General features: G+C 41.5%; 1 protein-coding gene across 1 annotated transcript; it reads right to left on the bottom strand.

Moving 5' to 3' along the window:
• Nucleotides 1-860: 860 nt before the first annotated feature.
• Nucleotides 861-17,191, bottom strand: LOC131236229 (protein PLANT CADMIUM RESISTANCE 3-like). Its single transcript, XM_058233365.1, has 4 exons — nucleotides 16,888-17,191; nucleotides 11,197-11,268; nucleotides 10,889-11,098; nucleotides 861-1,388 (listed from the first exon to the last, which is right to left on the bottom strand). Exons 1-4 carry the CDS (start codon nucleotides 17,087-17,089, stop codon nucleotides 1,312-1,314), a joined length of 561 nt encoding a protein of 186 aa, XP_058089348.1. The 5' UTR covers nucleotides 17,090-17,191; the 3' UTR covers nucleotides 861-1,311.
• Nucleotides 17,192-18,051: the final 860 nt, after the last annotated feature.

Here is an 18,051-nt window from a genome sequence, read left to right as displayed (position 1 = left end):
ATTTCTGTAGCATTGGCCATCCACGTATGGCCATGTGATGAACGGACTGGATTCACAAGCCATAAAAACCCTTCACATTGTAGAATTAAGGATTCTGGTCACCGTTGGTGATGAACGGACATCTGGAGGACAGGCCAACAGGATATACAGCATTCCACTGCAGTTACCATGATAGGACCGAATAAAACAGATGATAGGCGTCGGATGGTTATGCAATATCCAAACCATTCATCAGGTGGGCTCCACCCACAACATGCCCTGCCTCAAAAATCAAGCGACTCCACTCATCATGTAAGCCGCACGTATGTCGGAAATGGACGGTTAGAAAAGATTTTACCAAAATTCGATCTGAACGTACGGACCACCTGATGACTGGACCATCTTTTCCTGGGGGGCAGGGCATGTTCATGGTTTTCGAGTATACTGGATCCTACACACGTGTGCCTCATTGATACCCTGAATGATTCAGTTCAAACATCTCCAAGTGTAAAACACGGACGCCCCGCACGCGCACGGACATGGCATTTGGGCCGTTCGTAAGGTGATTGCCATGGTGAATGTTCCTTAGCCCAGAAAAGCTAGCTGGTCGGTTTATCAGGAGGCCCACACATGTAGGAAGAAATGGGCAGCTAGGAAAATGAAAACCAATGGTCTGCCATTCAAAGTACATATGTATTTCTTGATCCTACACGAATGTGCCACGTTGCGACGTACAGTGGATGTTGATGATATTGTTCTGTTCTCATTGGCCTAATCTTCATAACCTGTAGTTGCACCAAATGCTATGTTCTTCTTTCTTTTTTTTTTTCAATCTTATCATGAATGTGATAAACATACCAACATGAAATAAAATAGGAGAATGATCAAAGGGCATTCAGATCCTACCGTAGTTACCATTTGATTGAGCCGTGGTCCCCACTGCATAGAAACTTTGAGATGGGATGTGGGGTCCACCGTGTTGCGTACATGCCATCCATCCATCCATTCATCAAGTTCACCCCACTAGGATGAAGAATACAAGAATACATAGGTTTTAGGCGTTATTGTACATTACACAGTGGAGTGTGTCCCACCTCAGTTTTAGATGAGGATGGTGAGAATGAGGATCAACAACTGCATTGTTTGGACTCTACGTAAACATCATGAGTGGGCCACTCACAGTTCAATCATATGCAAAGTACCATACCCTTTAAATGCATGCGATCATTCACCCCAGAAAAAAAAAATAGTCACACAGCAGGTGGGTTTTGCAAGCAAATACAGGGGAGATGGACGACTATAACACGTGAGATGTAGTACAGGACACAAGTCCTATCTTCTCATGCCTCCGACGATGGACGGTGGTGATGTGACTCCTCGGTTGCGTCTGTCCATATTTGCCTGCCACCCTTCACGTTAAAAAAAAAAAAATTCAAGTGAGAAAATCAGATGCATTTATCATCAACCGTTAATTACTTTATGGTTATTAGAGCAGGAGGTTTCGTCCAATGCACAATGTCATACGTACGGACTGCCTTTGTATTTAAGTGGGACACGTGTAAAACTCTTTGAGGACCTTAAATTAGTTATATCTTACAAACAATGATAAATTTTGAGAAGCTACTTAATCCAATCAACCCCGCGACACCGGGTTGCTCATACTGGATTTACGAGAATCCATAGATTGATGGTCAAAAGTTCCATTTAATTTCATTTTTACTATAAATATTGTAGGAGCCCAGGACAACATAAAAATGACTTTAAATTAGCCAAATTAGACACTGACTATTTTGGCTGAAAACCATGAAGTAGGAATGGAGGGTGTCAATAAATAGTAAGTTTACTAGTTATAATAAGTCATGTTTTTAGGATGTTTGAGTTGGAGTCTACTAGGTTTAAGCTCATTATTTAAAGGGTAGTAATTTCATATATATTTTTTTATCATCAATTAAATTATTTTGAATTTATTCAGAATTAATTGTACTTTTATTCCTCGTAGAATCGAATAAGCATCGTGAGGAGTCCAGAGAGCTCAATGGATTTGGAGTACTTATTCACTGAGAAAGATGGTGAGTGAGGAGTCCAGAGAGCTCAATGGATTTGGAGTAGTTATTCACTGAGAAAGATGGTGATTGACCTCATCACATCCCTCCCTACACCATGATGCCAGCTAACTAACCCAAAGGCCTCTTTCCTCATCCCAATCTCAAGCACACGCAACCTGGATCAGTAGCCCTTACATTTGGCCAAATATTGGCCCAGCCCAAACATCAAGTGGGCTATCATGAAAAGAATGGATGGTTTAGAAACACTTATTATCTGTTCCCTTTTGGATACATGCATAGCTAAAAGAATAGACCACCGTGAGAAGAATGGACAGTTTAGAAACGCTTACTAGCGCGTTCGGTTTAGGATACATGCATAGTTTAACATATTTGTCAAACCTAAGGCCATGTTTCAATGATCCAAACCATTTCCACAATGGGACTCTTGTTTCAATGATCAGGTGGCCCACTAGTGCAATGCAATTACCTATTGGACCATGATGAAAAGAATGTATGGTTTAAAGACACCTTTTAGCTGGTATCTTGACCCTCATTGGATGTTGGCTCATGTTTGAATGCATCGATTGATCACCGTGTATGGGTATTTAAAAAAGTTCTTATTGAATTATTTCAAACCTTTGATCTTTAACTCTTCTAATTACATGGCTGGGCTCACCAAATTGCCATAGGGACATTTCTAGTGCAAGCAGGGCCAGGTGATGCGGACACAGGTGCATTCAAGGTGTACCAACGAAGAAAGCGCCAACCACAAGTGCCGTCCTTGTGGATAGGCGAATATTGAGGAGCTGAAGACCTTTCACATGTGATTGGACATATAGAAGACCCCACTTAGGGAAGACACATGTGAAGGAAGATTGGAGAAAGAAGACCGAGCGCACAAAATTTCCCATACTTATGTTATTTGTGCATTTTTTGACTTAGTTAGGGGTCTTTTAGTAATCTTATATCTTTATTTGCTTATTCTAGGGGTATTTTAGTAATTTTATGTCTTTATTTGCTTATTTAAGTGGGGTAAAGCCCTAAACACGAATTTCAACTATTGATGAATGAAAAGCAAACCCTTTGGTTGCCTCCTTCCTCTCTTCTCTCTAATGGTGCTTCTTCTCTCCCCTTGATCTTCTTCTTCTAATTTCTTCTTGTGCCCCTCCAACTTCCTCAAGGTAATAACTTTCTTTCTTCTATTTTTTTGTTTTGGCTAAGTCCTCTTCGATCAAAATCTTGAGAACCGATCTAAACCCTAAATCCCCAAATTCTCAAATCCCTAATCCGAGAAACTTCTTGGTTCTTCGGACTAGTGATCTTCATTGATCGATTGGGTGTGACCATGCAAGATCGGGAGGTCTCATCCCTCGCCGGATCCAACCTAAGTAGTAATTGAATTCCATACTCCATGGTTGTAGTGATGGCCCGCTCCATTGCATGTTTCCTTTATGATTTTCTCAGTTATGATGATTATTGTTAGAATTTTAGATCATTTATTCCTTTTATTTCCGCTGTTTAATTATTTCCATGAGCATGCATCATAATTAGGGCTGTCCTACGTCAAATTTGGTATCAAAGCCAGGGCTTGCATGGTTTTTGTCTAGATCGAGTTATCAAATTAGGGTTTTGATTTTTAGGTTTAACTTAGGAAAGTTCTAGGTTTAGAAAGTTTTCAATTTTAGAAACTTTTCAATTTTAGAAAGTTCCTAATCTGGAAAATTTTCAGATTTGAGTTGTTTCCTGTTTCAACTTAATTGTGTCAGTTCATAGTAGTTTTGCATTCATCGCATTCATCTTGAAAGTCATAACACCTAGTAGTCTAGTTAGGTAGAGTTTGGTTCAAGTCTTCATTGTATGCCCACGAGAAGAGGTAGAGGTTTCGGACTTCAACCTACCATGAATAACGAGCAGTTATCTGAGCAACTTGCTCAATTGATACAAAAGATAACCGCCCTAGAAGCGGGTCAAAGGCGTGAGTTTGCCCGCCTTGAGAACCAAATTACCACCACCATGACTAAGGTGGAGCAACTAGAGGCGTCCCAAAAGGAAAACCCCGTTGTAGGGGAAGATGCGCACTCTTAAGTGGAAGGAATCATTGAAGAACGTGCTGCCACACGTGGTGGTAGTGAGGATAGAGATCGTGGTAACGGTCGTGGTGTGGTGCGAGAGGCACGAGCCACATGTGGTCATCAAGACCGTTATGATCCAGATGAGCGTGCGATGAAGAGTGTGAGAGTTGAGGCTCTAAGTTTTGATGGACGCTTGGATCCCAAGGCATTCCTTGACTGGGTTGCTGACATGGACCACTACTTTGAGTGGTATGGCATGTCAGAAAACCGTCAAATGCGGTTTGCTAAGATGAAGCTTGTGGGTCAAGCCAAGCTCTTCTGGACCAACACCGAGCGTAGGGTAGAGAGAGTTGGTAGAGCCCCTATCACACATTGGTATGAGATGAAAGAGAAGTTGAAGGAGAAGTACCTTCCTCTCTCATACCGTCAGAAGCTCCTTGACCAATGGCAATCCTTACGCCAAGGGTCAATGCCTACCGCTGACTACATCGCTAAATTTGAAGAGTATGTGATGCGATGTGATATCCGAGAAGACCCTCTAGTAACGCTCTCGCGTTTTAAGACGGGCCTTTGTGCGGATCTTCAGCGCGAGCTTATTACTCGGCCCTTAACGGACTTAGATGAAGCATATCAAGTCGTGCAGGAGTTAGAGCAATATCTGAAGGCTCCTGTCGTTCGTCGTTTTGAGTCCCGAGACTCCAATACTAGATCTAGTTCCCAAGGAACTAGACCTAATATTGGTAATCAACCTAGGGCACAGGCGACCATTCCGCCTAAGCCTAGGGAGGACAAGGGCAAAGGGGTTCTTGGTGCCGGTCCTAGTAACATGAGCCAAGTGAGGTGCTATGAGTGTGGCAACCTTGGCCACATGTCTAATCAGTGTCCTACGAAGAACCGTGGGAGAGCCTTAGTTATAGGCGAGTCCCACGAGGGTGGAGATGACCAGGGTGATTATGAAGTTGAAGAGTATCACCCTGAAGGAGGACTCACTGATGAAGAAGAAGTGGATGGAGAAGCAACGCTTGCAGTAGTCAGGCGTGTGTTAGCTCAGTCTAGAAGTAGTGCTGACTAGCGTCGAAGCACTATCTTCTACACTATTGCCAAGTGTGGTGAAAAGAATTGTAAGGTGATAGTGGACAGTGGAAGTTGTCAGAATGTGATTTCCACTAGCACCTTAGATCGCTTAAAACTGAAATCCACACCTCATCCAGACCCATATAAAGTTTCTTGGGTTGACAAGACATCCCTACCTGTCACCCAACAATGTCTAGTCCCCATCGAGTTTGGGTCATACAAAGAGTCCCTGTGGTGTGATGTTTTACCTATGGATGTGGGACATGTTATCCTAGGTAGACCGTGGCTATTCGATAATGATGTCACGATCTTTGGCCGTTCGAATGCGTGTACTTTTATGTATAATGGTAAAAAGATCAAACTTAATCCCATGCCACCTGAGAATACACTAGGGAAGAAGAAGGATGAGAAGGCAAGTGAGCCTAGAGAAATGGGGAAATCCAAACCTAAGTCTTTACATATAATCAGCGCAAGAGAGTTTGAAAAAGAGGCTAAGGAGGATTCTATGGTGTATGCCCTTGTGGCTAGAGAAATTACACCTGAGGTTCCATTAGAGTTGCCCTGTGAGGTGACCTCGGTCCTGAAGGAATACAGTGATGTATTTCCTGAAGACTTACCGAATGAGTTGCCACCTATGAGGGACATACAGCATGCCATTGATCTTGTCCCAGGGTCTACTCTACCGAACCTTCCTCACTACAGGATGAACCTTGCAGCGCATGCAGAGTTGAAGAAGCAAGTTGATGAGCTTCTGCAAAAGGGTTTCATCCAAGAGAGTATGAGCCCGTGTGCCGTGCCTGCATTGTTGACGCCAAAGAAAGACGGCACGTGGCGCATGTGTGTGGATAGTCGTGCCATAAACAAAATTACTGTCAAGTATAGGTTCCTTATACCTAGACTTGATGATATGCTTGACATGATGGTCAGGTCCACTATATTCTCTAAGATAGACCTCAAGAGTGGATATCACCAAATTCGTATACGCCGTGAGATGAGTGGAAGACGGCGTTTAAGACGAAAGATGGGTTGTATGAGTGGTTGGTCATGCCCTTCGGCTTGACTAACGCACCTAGTACTTTCATGCGGGTGATGACCCAAGCTTTGAGGCCGTTCATGAAAAAATTCCTAGTGGTGTACTTTGACGATATTCTTATTTATAGTACCACTAAGGAATCACACCTTGAACATTTAAAGAAGGTCTGTAGTGTCCTTAGGAAGGAAAAGTTGTACGCTAATCTTAAGAAATGTGCATTCATGTCTAACCAAGTTATGTTCTTAGGATTTATAGTGTCATCTGAAGGGATGCGCGCAGACCCTGAAAAAGTCAGGGCCATAGTTGAGTGGCCAGAACCAAGGAACATTCATGAGGTGCGAAGTTTTCACGGCCTAGCAACTTTTTATCGTCGGTTCATTAGGAGTTTTAGCACGATCATGGCTCCCATCACCGAGTGCATGAAAAAGGGAGAGTTCGTGTGGTCTAAAGCCGCCGTCAAGGCTTTTAAAGAAATTAAGGGCAAGATGGTGGAAGCTCCTGTCATGCGTCTACCTGACTTTTCTACAGTCTTTGTAGTAGCGTGCGATGCGTCTGGTGTCGGTATAGGTGGAGTGTTGAGTCAAGAAGGACACCCAGTGGCCTATTTCAGTGAGAAACTGAATGAGGCAAAATAAAAATACTCCACTTACGATAAAGAATTTTATGCGGTAGTGCAATCCCTGAGACATTGGCGACACTACCTCCTACCGCAAGAATTCGTTTTGTTTTCTGACCATGAGGCTTTGAGATATTTGTATTCTCAGAAGAAACTCAACCCAAGGCATGCCAAGTGGGTAGCGTTTCTTCAGGAATATTCGTTTATTTTGAAACACAAGGCCGGGGTTAAAAACAAACCAGCGGATGCCCTTAGTAGGAGAGTGGCGTTGCTCAACTCCTTGAGTGTAGAGGTAGTCGGATTTGAGCAACTGAAAGATGAATACCCCATATGTCCTGATTTTGGGGGTACTTACGCGTCATTCTCTAGTGACCAGCATATTATGGGTGAATATGTTCTTAAAGATGGCTTTCTTTTCAAGGGAGACAGACTTTGTATTCCCGTATGTCCCTTCGTGAATTCCTCATCTGGGAGCTTCATTCAGGAGGGATAGCTGGCCATTTTGGTCGTGATAAGACCATTGCCCTCGTGGAAGATCGTTTCTATTGGCCAAGCCTCAAGCGAGACGTAGCCAAAGTTTTAGGGCAGTGTCGAACATGTCAGCTGGCAAAGCAAAGAAAGCAAAATACCGGGCTGTACACGCCATTGCCAGTGCCACATGCTCCGTGGCAGGACATTAGTATGGACTTCGTGCTCGGGCTTCCCAAGACTATAAAAAAGCACGATTCCGTTTTTGTCGTTGTGGACCGTTTTTCTAAAATGGCGCATTTCCTCCCATGTTCGAAGACGTCAGATGCGTCTCATGTTGCTCGTATCTTTTTTGATGGTGTGGTGCGTCTCCATGGGTTACCTAAAACCATAGTGTCTGATCGTGATGTTCGATTTACTAGCTATTTTTGGAAGACACTGTGGCACATTATGGGAACTCGTTTGCAATTTTCTACTGCTTACCACCCACAAACAGATGGTCAAACTGAAGTGGTAAACCGTAGCCTTGGAAATCTTCTACGTTGTCTAGTGGGTGAACATGTTAAGACTTGGGACCTAATTTTACCAACTGCTGAACTTGCTTATAATGGGTCAGTTAATAGATCTACAAGGTTGAGTCCTTTTGAAATTGTAAGTGGTTATAAACCTAGAATGCCCATAGATCTCTTACCTATGTCTGTTACCCAAAGGTCTTCTGAGTCAGCCGATGCATTCGCACGCCATATTCATGATTTGCATACACATATTAGACAGCGGTTAAATAAGAGCAATAATGATTATAAAGTTTCAGTTGATTCTTATCGTAAAGTGCAAGAATTTCAAGAAGGAGACTATGTAATGGTGCGAATAAGGCCAGAGCGATTCTCTCAAGGATCTGCAAAGAAATTACAAGCGCGTAGTGCTGGACCATTCAAGATATTACAAAAGGTTGGGTCCAACGCGTATCGGGTTGACCTTCCACCTGAAATGAGCATTAATCCAACTTTTAATGTGGAAGATCTAGTCCGTGCCCATACTCCCATTATTGATACATCGTCCCTTTCATGGCCTTTTTCTGAGTTTGCTACCCAACCCCTTCCACCACCTCCTCCACCCATTACCTATAAAGAAGCAATTGAGGAAATCTTGGATGACGAGATAGTATCCACGAGAGATGGGGGTTTCCAAAGGTATCTTGTCAGGTGGAAAAACAAACCATCGTCTGAATCTACGTGGCTGTCGGGCGACGCATTGCAAGGTATTGATCCAGATCTACTCGAGCGCTACAAAAGTTTCAACTCGTCGGAGTCGAGTTTTTCTCACCCGAGGGGAATTGATGCGGACACAGGTGCATTCAAGGTGTACCAACGAAGAAAGCGCCAACCACAAGTGCAGGCCTTGTGGATAGGCGAATATTGAGGAGCTGAAGACCTTTCACATGTGATTGGACATATAGAAGACCCCACTTAGGGAAGACACATGTGAAGGAAGATTGGAGAAAGAAGACCGAACGCACAAAATTTCCCATACTTATGTTATTTGTGTATTTTTTGACTTAGTTAGGGGTCTTTTAGTAATCTTATATCTTTATTTGCTTATTCTAGGGGTATTTTAGTAATTTTATGTCTTTATTTGCTTATTTAAGTGGGGTAAAGCCCTAAACACGAATTTCAACTATTGATGAATGAAAAGCAAACCCTTTGGTTGCCTCCTTCCTCTCTTCTCTCTAATGGTGCTTCTTCTCTCCCCTTGATCTTCTTCTTCTAATTTCTTCTTGTGCCCCTCCAACTTCCTCAAGGTAATAACTTTCTTTCTTCTATTTTTTTTGTTTTGGCTAAGTCCTCTTCGATCAAAATCTTGAGAACCGATCTAAACCCTAAATCCCCAAATTCTCAAATCCATAATCCGAGAAACTTCTTGGTTCTTCGGACTAGTGATCTTCATTGATCGATTGGGTGTGACCATGCAAGATCGGGAGGTCTCATCCCTCGCCGGATCCAACCTAAGTAGTAATTGAATTCCATACTCCATGGTTGTAGTGATGGTCCGCTCCATTGCATGTTTCCTTTATGATTTTCTCAGTTATGATGATTATTGTTAGAATTTTAGATCATTTATTCCTTTTATTTCCGCTGTTTAATTATTTCCATAAGCATGCATCATAATTAGGGCTGTCCTACGTCACCAGGTCTTAGCGAAAAAGTCTCGGTACAATTGTATACTATGGTATCTATCATATCCCCTAACAACCACCGTTGTGCTACACCATATAATTTCAATTTCTACCCAACTAAATTTCCTATTTTCTATTTTACGCATTTTTGTTGTCAGTAAAATGATTTTATGGGAAGAGATTTCAAGTATTTTCATTTTCAGTAAAATGATTTTGTCCCTTTTGTATGTTTACTTTCTGTCTCTATTTCAATGTCCAAAATCAGTCATTTTGGGAATAGATAAGTTACAAACAGATTTCCTATGGAAAGGTGGGGCATTTGGTGGAAATTCCCTCTCCTTCGTTGGAATAAGGTTCGCACCCCCTATTCCGAAGGAGGTGTGAATATTGAAAATCTAGATTTGGTTAATAAAGCTCTTTTGGGAAAGTAGGTTTGGAGATTTGGAGTGGAGAATGATGGTTAGTGGCACAATATTGTTGTAGCTAAATATGGAGCATCTAATGAAGGTTGGTGGACCGAAAAGTCTTTTTTTGGCTTTGCTCCTTTGAGATAAGATTCACTTCTTCCTAGGTAATGGATGAAGAATTAGGTTTTGGCTCGATGTCTGGTATGGTCCTTCAACTTCTGCAAACTCTTTTCCGGGTTTGTTTTCTATCACACTGAATCCTGAGATTCTGGACCTCTGTTGAGCCAATGTTTTTTTGGGGATAACGAAGGAGGAGCTTGGTGCCCACCTTTGAGAAGGAATCTTAATGGTAGTTAAATCGTGGATCTAACTCTCCTTCTCATTCATTTGCAGGCATTTCACCCCTATTCCATCAAATGAGGATGCTATTCAATGGTCACGGATTGGGACGGGTCTCTTCTTGGTTAAATCATTCTACAGCTCCTATTCTGGAGGTTTCAGAATTCAGCGCTATCATAGTTGCTTTATGGTCTTATGGGGTTCCTCCTCAAGTAGCAGCTTTTGGGTGGTTGGTGGGTAGGAATAGAGTCCTTACAATTGACAATCTACGTAAAAGAGGGATGCAACTCCCAAATGTACGTCTTCTATGCATACATGAGAAGGAATCAATCGACCATATGCTCATTCACTACCCATTTGCAACAAATATTTGGTGAACTGTTTTGTGTCTAGCTGGAGTCTCTTAGGCTATGCCAAGTTCCGTAGAAGCTCTCCTCAGTAATTGGCATGGGGAAGCTGGGGGAGCGGTTTGTAAAAGAAAGTAGTGTATTATTCTTTTTACCATGTTTTGGACCCTATGGATAGAAAGAAATAATTGTACTTTTTTATTTTTCCCCTGTTTCGCCTTTGTTTATGGTTGTTCGCTGTTTGAGAAATTATGTTCTTGCTTTTTTAAAAAAATGAAAAAAGATTGCCAGTATTTGAAAGCTAACAGTGGCATGAAATAGAGAGTGAACCATACCAATTCCCATGTCGAACCCACGACCCTTGAGCTCTCTGTATTCTTGGCACAAAGCACACGGCTCGCAACAAAAGTGCACCAGGCAGTCCGCACATGGGGTCTCCTCCAAATCATGCTGGGCCCTTAATTTAGATCGGTAGAAGCATGAGTACAGGCATGCCAAACCCGTAACTCCCAGCAGAACATACACCACACCGCTTGCCGGACAGGCTAAACATAGCAAACAGTAACTTCATGTAAGTAACAAAGATTCATTGATTCAAGATCGCCAAAGAACGCAATTTGAAACAATGGAGAATGGGGCTTACAGAAAGAGCCTTGGTCTACTAGCTCCGCAATCTGTCCAAACGTGATGCATGGGCAACAGCTCGTGATCAAACCTTTCAAAAACAGAACGAACGTTAGAGTGGCTAATATCTGAATTAAGGCATTTTATGGACCATTTTCCTTTAATGGGTCCGTTAAAAGTACCAGTTAAAGGTTTGTTTGGATGCACTATTGATTTGAATTGCAATAATTAATTCAACAGAGGGAAAATGACCAAACTGAATCACATGATCCCCAATATTGGATATGGGATAGTTGCCCTCAAATTGCTATTAGCTTCCTTTAAAGTCCAATTTGAAAGTTAGAAAGTTGCGGTCTAGAGCCTAAGATTATGTGTTTGGATACTCAATTGAAGTGAATTAGGGTAGCTCACTTCAGTACCAGAGAATGGTCCATAATGGGGTTGGCCCCTGGCATTGGCAATTGGGTCAAGTTGCTTGGCCTAGCCATATTGACTAAGCTCCGGCCCTAACTTGAAATCTAGGCTGGTCCATGATGTAGGACGTGGCACAGATACATTCCTAGCATGGTTGGACCAAAAGAAGGTGAACTATAAATTGGCATAACTTTTGATTCAGGTGTTGTTACTATTGGACATAGGCCAGTGGAGCCCACTGGTGAGCAATCACTAGTGGGTAGGTCCCATGAGTTTAGGCATATTCCATTATGAGAAAGGTTTCAAATTCAAGTTTAAATAAGATGAGGAGATAGGGATAAGACCGGATAACTTCTGGTCTCAGCCAAACTCTCGTCCCTTCCTATAAATAGGATGAGGCTCTCTCGTAAGAAAATCATTAAGGAATAACGAGAGTAAAAGAATAGGAAAAGTGATATATTGAATTTTATCCATTTAGCTTGTCCTTGGAACGATCTAAGCCATAGATCGTAATCTGGGGCCATCTATACCATTCAATCAGAATGGTGAATAAACTCATCTGCTCTTGTAGTAAATAAGCGGGCCGCTGGATTTAGAGCATTCATCTTCAGCTTTGTGAAGGTTCTATATCGTATAGACCGTCAGATCTTAAGGGCTCACACTTCTGCACTTCCTATCAGTCTGAGAGGATTCCTTCTCTAGCTAACCTACGCCATTGGGGATCTTTGGGATATATTTTATTACCTACTCCGCATAAAGGTAAACTTAATAGTAAAACCATTGAATGCGTGTTCATAAGGTACTTTATGCATTCAAGGGGATACGTTCTAATTTATGAGGATCATGGACGATGGATTGAGATAGAATCTTGTGACGTGACCTTTGTCGAAGATAGATACCCCAGCCGAATGAAGCAAAAAGTTCCAATAGAACTTTTTAAAATACCCGATGTATCTCAGGAGAGTGTGAGTTCTGTTTCTCAAAATGATGATTCTCATATAGTTCGTCAAGACAGTGAGAGGACATCTCAACAGGCTCATGAGTTACGTCGAAGCGAAAAAGGATTGATTCACCGAAGATACTTCGATATGGAGGAGCAAACATTCTCTTGCGTTGCGGTTGATGATGATGAACCTAATTCGTATCAGGATGCATTATTATCTTCTAACTCAGTCGATTCGGTAAATCTATGGACAAAGAGATCGCTTCCATGGAAAAGAATAAAGTCTGTAAACTTGTTAATTTGTCTTCCAATCCCAAAGCGATAGGTAATAAATGGGTACTAAAGATTAAAAGAAAGGCAGACAATACAACAGACAAGTATAAAGCACAATTAGTTACTAATAGTTTTATATAAAAAGAATGCATTGATTATGATGAGACCTTTTTACCTGTTGAAAAGTTCCCCTCAATCCACATGATCTTGTCCATTGTCGCAAGTTTAAACTTAGAGTTATATCAAATAGTTGTGAAGACCACATTCTTAAATGGTGACTTGGATGAAGAGATATACATGCAACAGCCCATGGGTTATGTGGACAAAAAACATCCAAAGAAAGTCTGCAAGTTGTTGAAATCTATCTATAAGCTGAAGCAATCTTTAAGACAGTGGTACATGAGGTTCCACTTAGCCATCACTACTTTTAAATTCACAATGAGTGAAGAAGATCATTGTGTATACATGAAACGGTTTGGAAGATCTTCTCTGATACTATCTCTATATGTAGACGATATTCTATTGGCTGGTAATGACATGCAATTGTTGATATTGACTAAAGATTAGCTATTATCGAATTTTGAGATGAAAGATCTTGATGAAGTCAACTTTATTCTTGGGGTAAAAATCATAAGGGATCGCCATAAGAAATTTTTGGGCTTGTCTCAAGCTACCTATATACAAAAGATCTTTAAGCAGTTCAAGATGAAATTTTCAAAAGTTGTTGAAACCCCTATGGATAAAGCTACCAAGTTAGATAGGAAATCACGTCCCCAGACTGAAGTCAAGAAATTGGCTATGTCCTCAGTACATTATGCAAGCGCAGTAGGAAGCTTAATGTATATTATGCTTTGCAGCAGACTGGATATTAGCTATGCAGTTGGCATAGTTAGCCGTTATCAGAGTAACCCGGGACAGTCTCATTGGTAAGCCGTCAAACGTATATTCCTCTATCTCAGAGGAACAAAAGACGTAATGTTGTGTTATGAAGGCACAAGCCTCGATTTCAAAGGATATTCTGATACTACTTGGGGTAATGATGTCGATGAGGGAAAGTCTACTTAAGGATATATCTTCTTCCTTAGAGGGGGAGCTATCTCATGGTCAAGTAAGAAACAAACATCCACAGCTCTTTCATCTATGGAGGCCAAGTACATTGCATGTTGTGTTGCAGTTCAGGAGTGTATATGGGTTCACAGATTTCTACTAGGTCTGGGTGTTGTACCGAGCATTCGTCAACCTATATTATTGAAGATGGGCAATATTTTTGGCAAAGGACCCTAAACACTACCAGAAGTCTAAGCAGATTGAGATCAAGTATCATTATGTCCACGATCAAGTGAGAGATAAGAAGGTCGCCCTCAATTACATTCCTACTAAGGAGATGATGGTTAATCCCATGATGAAACTTATAGCTAGAGATCTATTTCAGGTTCATATCAGGCAGATGGGATTGAGGAAAGCTTGAGTGATGTACTTATTTTTAGTACATTTCATCTTTCATTAATGAATAACACATTCCATTTATTCAGTATTGAACACTACTATAAACTAGGTAACTAGATTATCAACATTTACCATAAGATCATGTAGGATTTCTATTTTTGTCGGCAGGCCAGTTACTCACTCGGACGGGTTGACCAACCTTGAATGTACAAGAGAGGTACATTTGAGGCCATATTCATACACTGAGGTATGGACTTCTCTTTATTATGAATAATAAAGGATGAGGATATGAGTGAGTCGTATCCGCCTACAATCTTAAAAGATTGAAGATGAGACTGATAAAGTCGAATAACATAATCGCACCATTCATTTTTCATGCAATTTAGGTTATAGCTTGAATTTATAGCCAAGTTATGAGGTTATGAGATAAGTCGTACTTCACGTAGAATGATCTGTATATTGTAGACCCGACATACACCTAGTATTGTCTACTTTACGACGTGGATTGTAGCCACGTGCGGGGATCTTTTACCTACAGATTTCTTTGAGTTACAGGGCGCACAACCTATCAATTTTACTATAATAGGCCATCTGAGGTGACCCGACCCACAAATTGGGTCACATCGATTTGTTTCATCAGAAAACACGCTCTTTCAGCTCAAAAATGAAATTTTAAGAAAAATTACTATTTTTAGTAATTTCAAATTGTTTTAATATTTTCTTATTTTTAGAGTTTTAGATTTTTATTTTTTTTTCTTCTTTTATAGAAATAACACCTAATCATGTTAAGACTCTTCTGGGAGAAGTTTATTTGAAATTTTTATTTTTAGAAATTAGGTTTTAGAAGAATTTTACTAAAATTAGGATTTTTATTATTGTTAGAATTTTGCTATTTTTGGCGATTAGGAATTTTGATTTTTTTTTTCCTTTATTAATGGTGTAATAGGGACACACATTACACAATGATTAATCAATTTATTTCCAATTTATTTAGAATTTATTTCTATTTTCCATCTCTCCTCGAGGATTTGAGGAATCTCTGTGAGGAATCCAAAGAAACTCCATAGATCCGGAATATTTATCCCTGAGGAAGACAGTGCTCGACCTCATCACACCCGTCCCTGCGTCACTCCACGTCAGAACCAATGTTAAATGGTGTGGTCCAATCATCAAATGGGTCACCAAAATGGAAGATTCAAAGATAATTGTGAGTGGTCCCATTCAACAAAATGTATAATTTGACCGCACTTATGAATTCTAAGTAGGGCTATACACGAACCGGGCTAGCTCGGTTAACTCGCTCGACTCGGCCCGACCCGGAACTGAGTTCGGGTCGGAACGGGCCATTTTCTTCAGTCTGAAACTGAGTTCAGGCCGAGTTCGGATAAGTCCCAGTTCGGCCCGACCAGGCCTGAAACCCGACTCGACCTGGCCCGACTCAATCAAGTGGTGTGTGTGTGTGTGTGTGTATGTGTGTGTGTGTGTATGTGTGTGTGTGTGTATTTAAAATTCTACCCGTCCCTTTTCCCTTCACCCTTCTGAGATAGTTCACCACCCATCTTTGAAGTGACAGTGACTCATCCACCTTATAGGTATATAACTTGAACGATCTAGATTCATCCAAATACAAAAAAGAATTATAATGTCCTAATTAGTTAGATTTTTTGTGAAGTCTATAGTTCAACTATGTAAACAGTTGATCAAGGGCTTTATAATGGGACGCGGATTACCTGCCAAAGTCTTTCCCATGAATTTGCTGTAAAGTTCGAAACTGGCCCGAACTCGCCCGATTACTGACCGAGCCGAGTTCGGGCTAGACATGTTGGCCCGGTGACCGGGCCGGGCCGGGTTCAGGCTGGTGTGGTTGGTGACCGGGCCTGGCTGGGTTGAGCCCAGTTCGACTCGGATCGACTCGTGTACACCCCTAATTCTAAGTCATGGTCTCTAATCAAAACCATTTACATACGATGGGATCCAGATCCATAGACATGCAGGAGACATGGCAAAGAACTTAGATTCTGACCATTTCAAGCCTTAAATCATGTCTCTCTTTTAGTTATAGGGCTAGGGCCAGGATCAAGGCCTTTTTACTCGGATTATAGCTAGTGTCAAGGCCTAGCTAAGTGGACTAGGTTGCCCGTTGCCAGCTGTGTTACTCTAGGTCCCATGTAGCTCGATTATGAGAAATCTCTGGAAGGTGGGCCCTACACATTTCTCCTATATTCCTTTTCCCTTTCTCTCTCTTCAACTCTTAAGTTGAGAAGAGAGAGTTCTTAAGGGGATAAGAGAGAGCCTTTTGCATATCCCCCTCATAAGAAAACTTCCTTAATGCTTCTAATCTACTCATCAAGAGAGATTTCCTCTCCTTAGAAATGATATCAGTTCATTGGCTCAAATCTGACAATCCGAACCATTCATCTTATCCAGTAGGTCATCCTGACCACCTGATAAGATGGTGGAAGAGTTCCTTTCCTCGACCAGGCCCTTGCTAATTGCCTACACTTTGGTCATTGCTTCATCATTGAATTGATTATTTATCATAATTGAAATCAATTGATCATCCAAACACAGCCTAAAACTTAGTAACAAAAGTTTGATTGCTCATGATATAAATAAAGGTTAGCATGATCTTACAATTGGCGGGATCATCACAGCAATGGCAAAGACCTGATGACCACTGGCCCGAACCATGACGAGCTTGAACGTTCATATACGGCGGAGCAGAGTAATTTTGCATAGGAGCGGTTGGATGACCTGTAGATGGTGGCATTGGCACTGGAATTGGATGTGTCTCTGGCCCGTATTTCTCATAAGCTTGAGGATTTGAAGGATACATTTTCTAAAGTGAAGAGATTAAAGAGAGCTAGAAGGAAGGAAAGAAAAAAGAAATGGAATAGCCCTCCCTCCTCCCAAGGAGCCTCTTTCAAGGCTTTTCTTGAAAGAGAGATTACAATGGTCAGTTGGTACCATTGACCAAGACTCCAAGCTGACATTTCCAAACGCTAGTTTTCCTGTGGAATCATCTAGCATCTTCCAACTATGCAAATATACCATTGTGTCCATTCGTGCAAATGGCCCACTCTTCAACCATCCACACCTTCTGTCCGTTGGGCCCTGTCATGGATGGACCATGCCATCAAAATCACATAGGTTGAAATATTGTAGCCAGCGATATTGGGCCTATAAGTAGTTGAATGTGGACCGTTGCTGTTTCCCCCTTCTTGACTCTCTATTTGCATGCAATGGATCAAAGGGTTACAACCGTCCTATTGAAGAAATTTTTTGACTGTGGTCCATCCATGCTGGGGCCCGTAAGACTGATGGTCTGGATCACATGCTCACTTATACAAACCAAAAATCCAAGCACATTGTGTGGATGAACGCGTATAGATGGTCATATTTTATTACGATGGAAGGTTCATTAGCACACGGAGAACGTTTCAATGGCAGGTAGTCCGCGAGAAAACTATAGGCATTGCTTTGCCATTGGGCAATGCAAAGGGCCCCACCTGAAAACTGATGGACCCTCCATGTTTCTATCAATAGAAGGCTATAAAAGGTGAGGAGTATAGTCCTTCGCAGACTAGGTAAAATTACAACGTTTATCATGGTCAAACACGCAAGGGTGTTCATAAATTGTTCCTAGGTGGTCAAATTAGTTATTAAAAAAATTTTATTTTATATAGGAATGGGCATCATCCGAGCTGTTTCTTGGCTCTGGTGGAGTTATTTGATACTCTGGCAGAGCATGATGCTCTATACGCATGCACTCGAGACTTGTAAACGTGGCATTCATGC

This window comes from Magnolia sinica, chromosome 2, assembly GCF_029962835.1.
Source record: "Magnolia sinica isolate HGM2019 chromosome 2, MsV1, whole genome shotgun sequence".
Classification (NCBI taxonomy): domain Eukaryota; kingdom Viridiplantae; phylum Streptophyta; class Magnoliopsida; order Magnoliales; family Magnoliaceae; genus Magnolia; species Magnolia sinica.
The sequence above is the reverse complement of the archived record's forward strand: the minus strand, read 5'-3'. Positions and strand labels throughout refer to the sequence as shown.

Coding starts and splice junctions, on each gene's coding strand:
- LOC131236229 (XM_058233365.1), bottom strand. CDS start 17,089: ATGTATCCTTCAAATCCTCAAGCTTATGAGAAATACGGGCCAGAGACA. Junction 11,099..11,196: donor AGTAGACCAAGGCTCTTTCT/GTAAGCCCCATT, acceptor TGCTATGTTTAG/CCTGTCCGGCAAGCGGTGTG. Junction 1,389..10,888: donor TGGGTTCGACATGGGAATTG/GTATGGTTCACT, acceptor TTTAACGTGAAG/GGTGGCAGGCAAATATGGAC.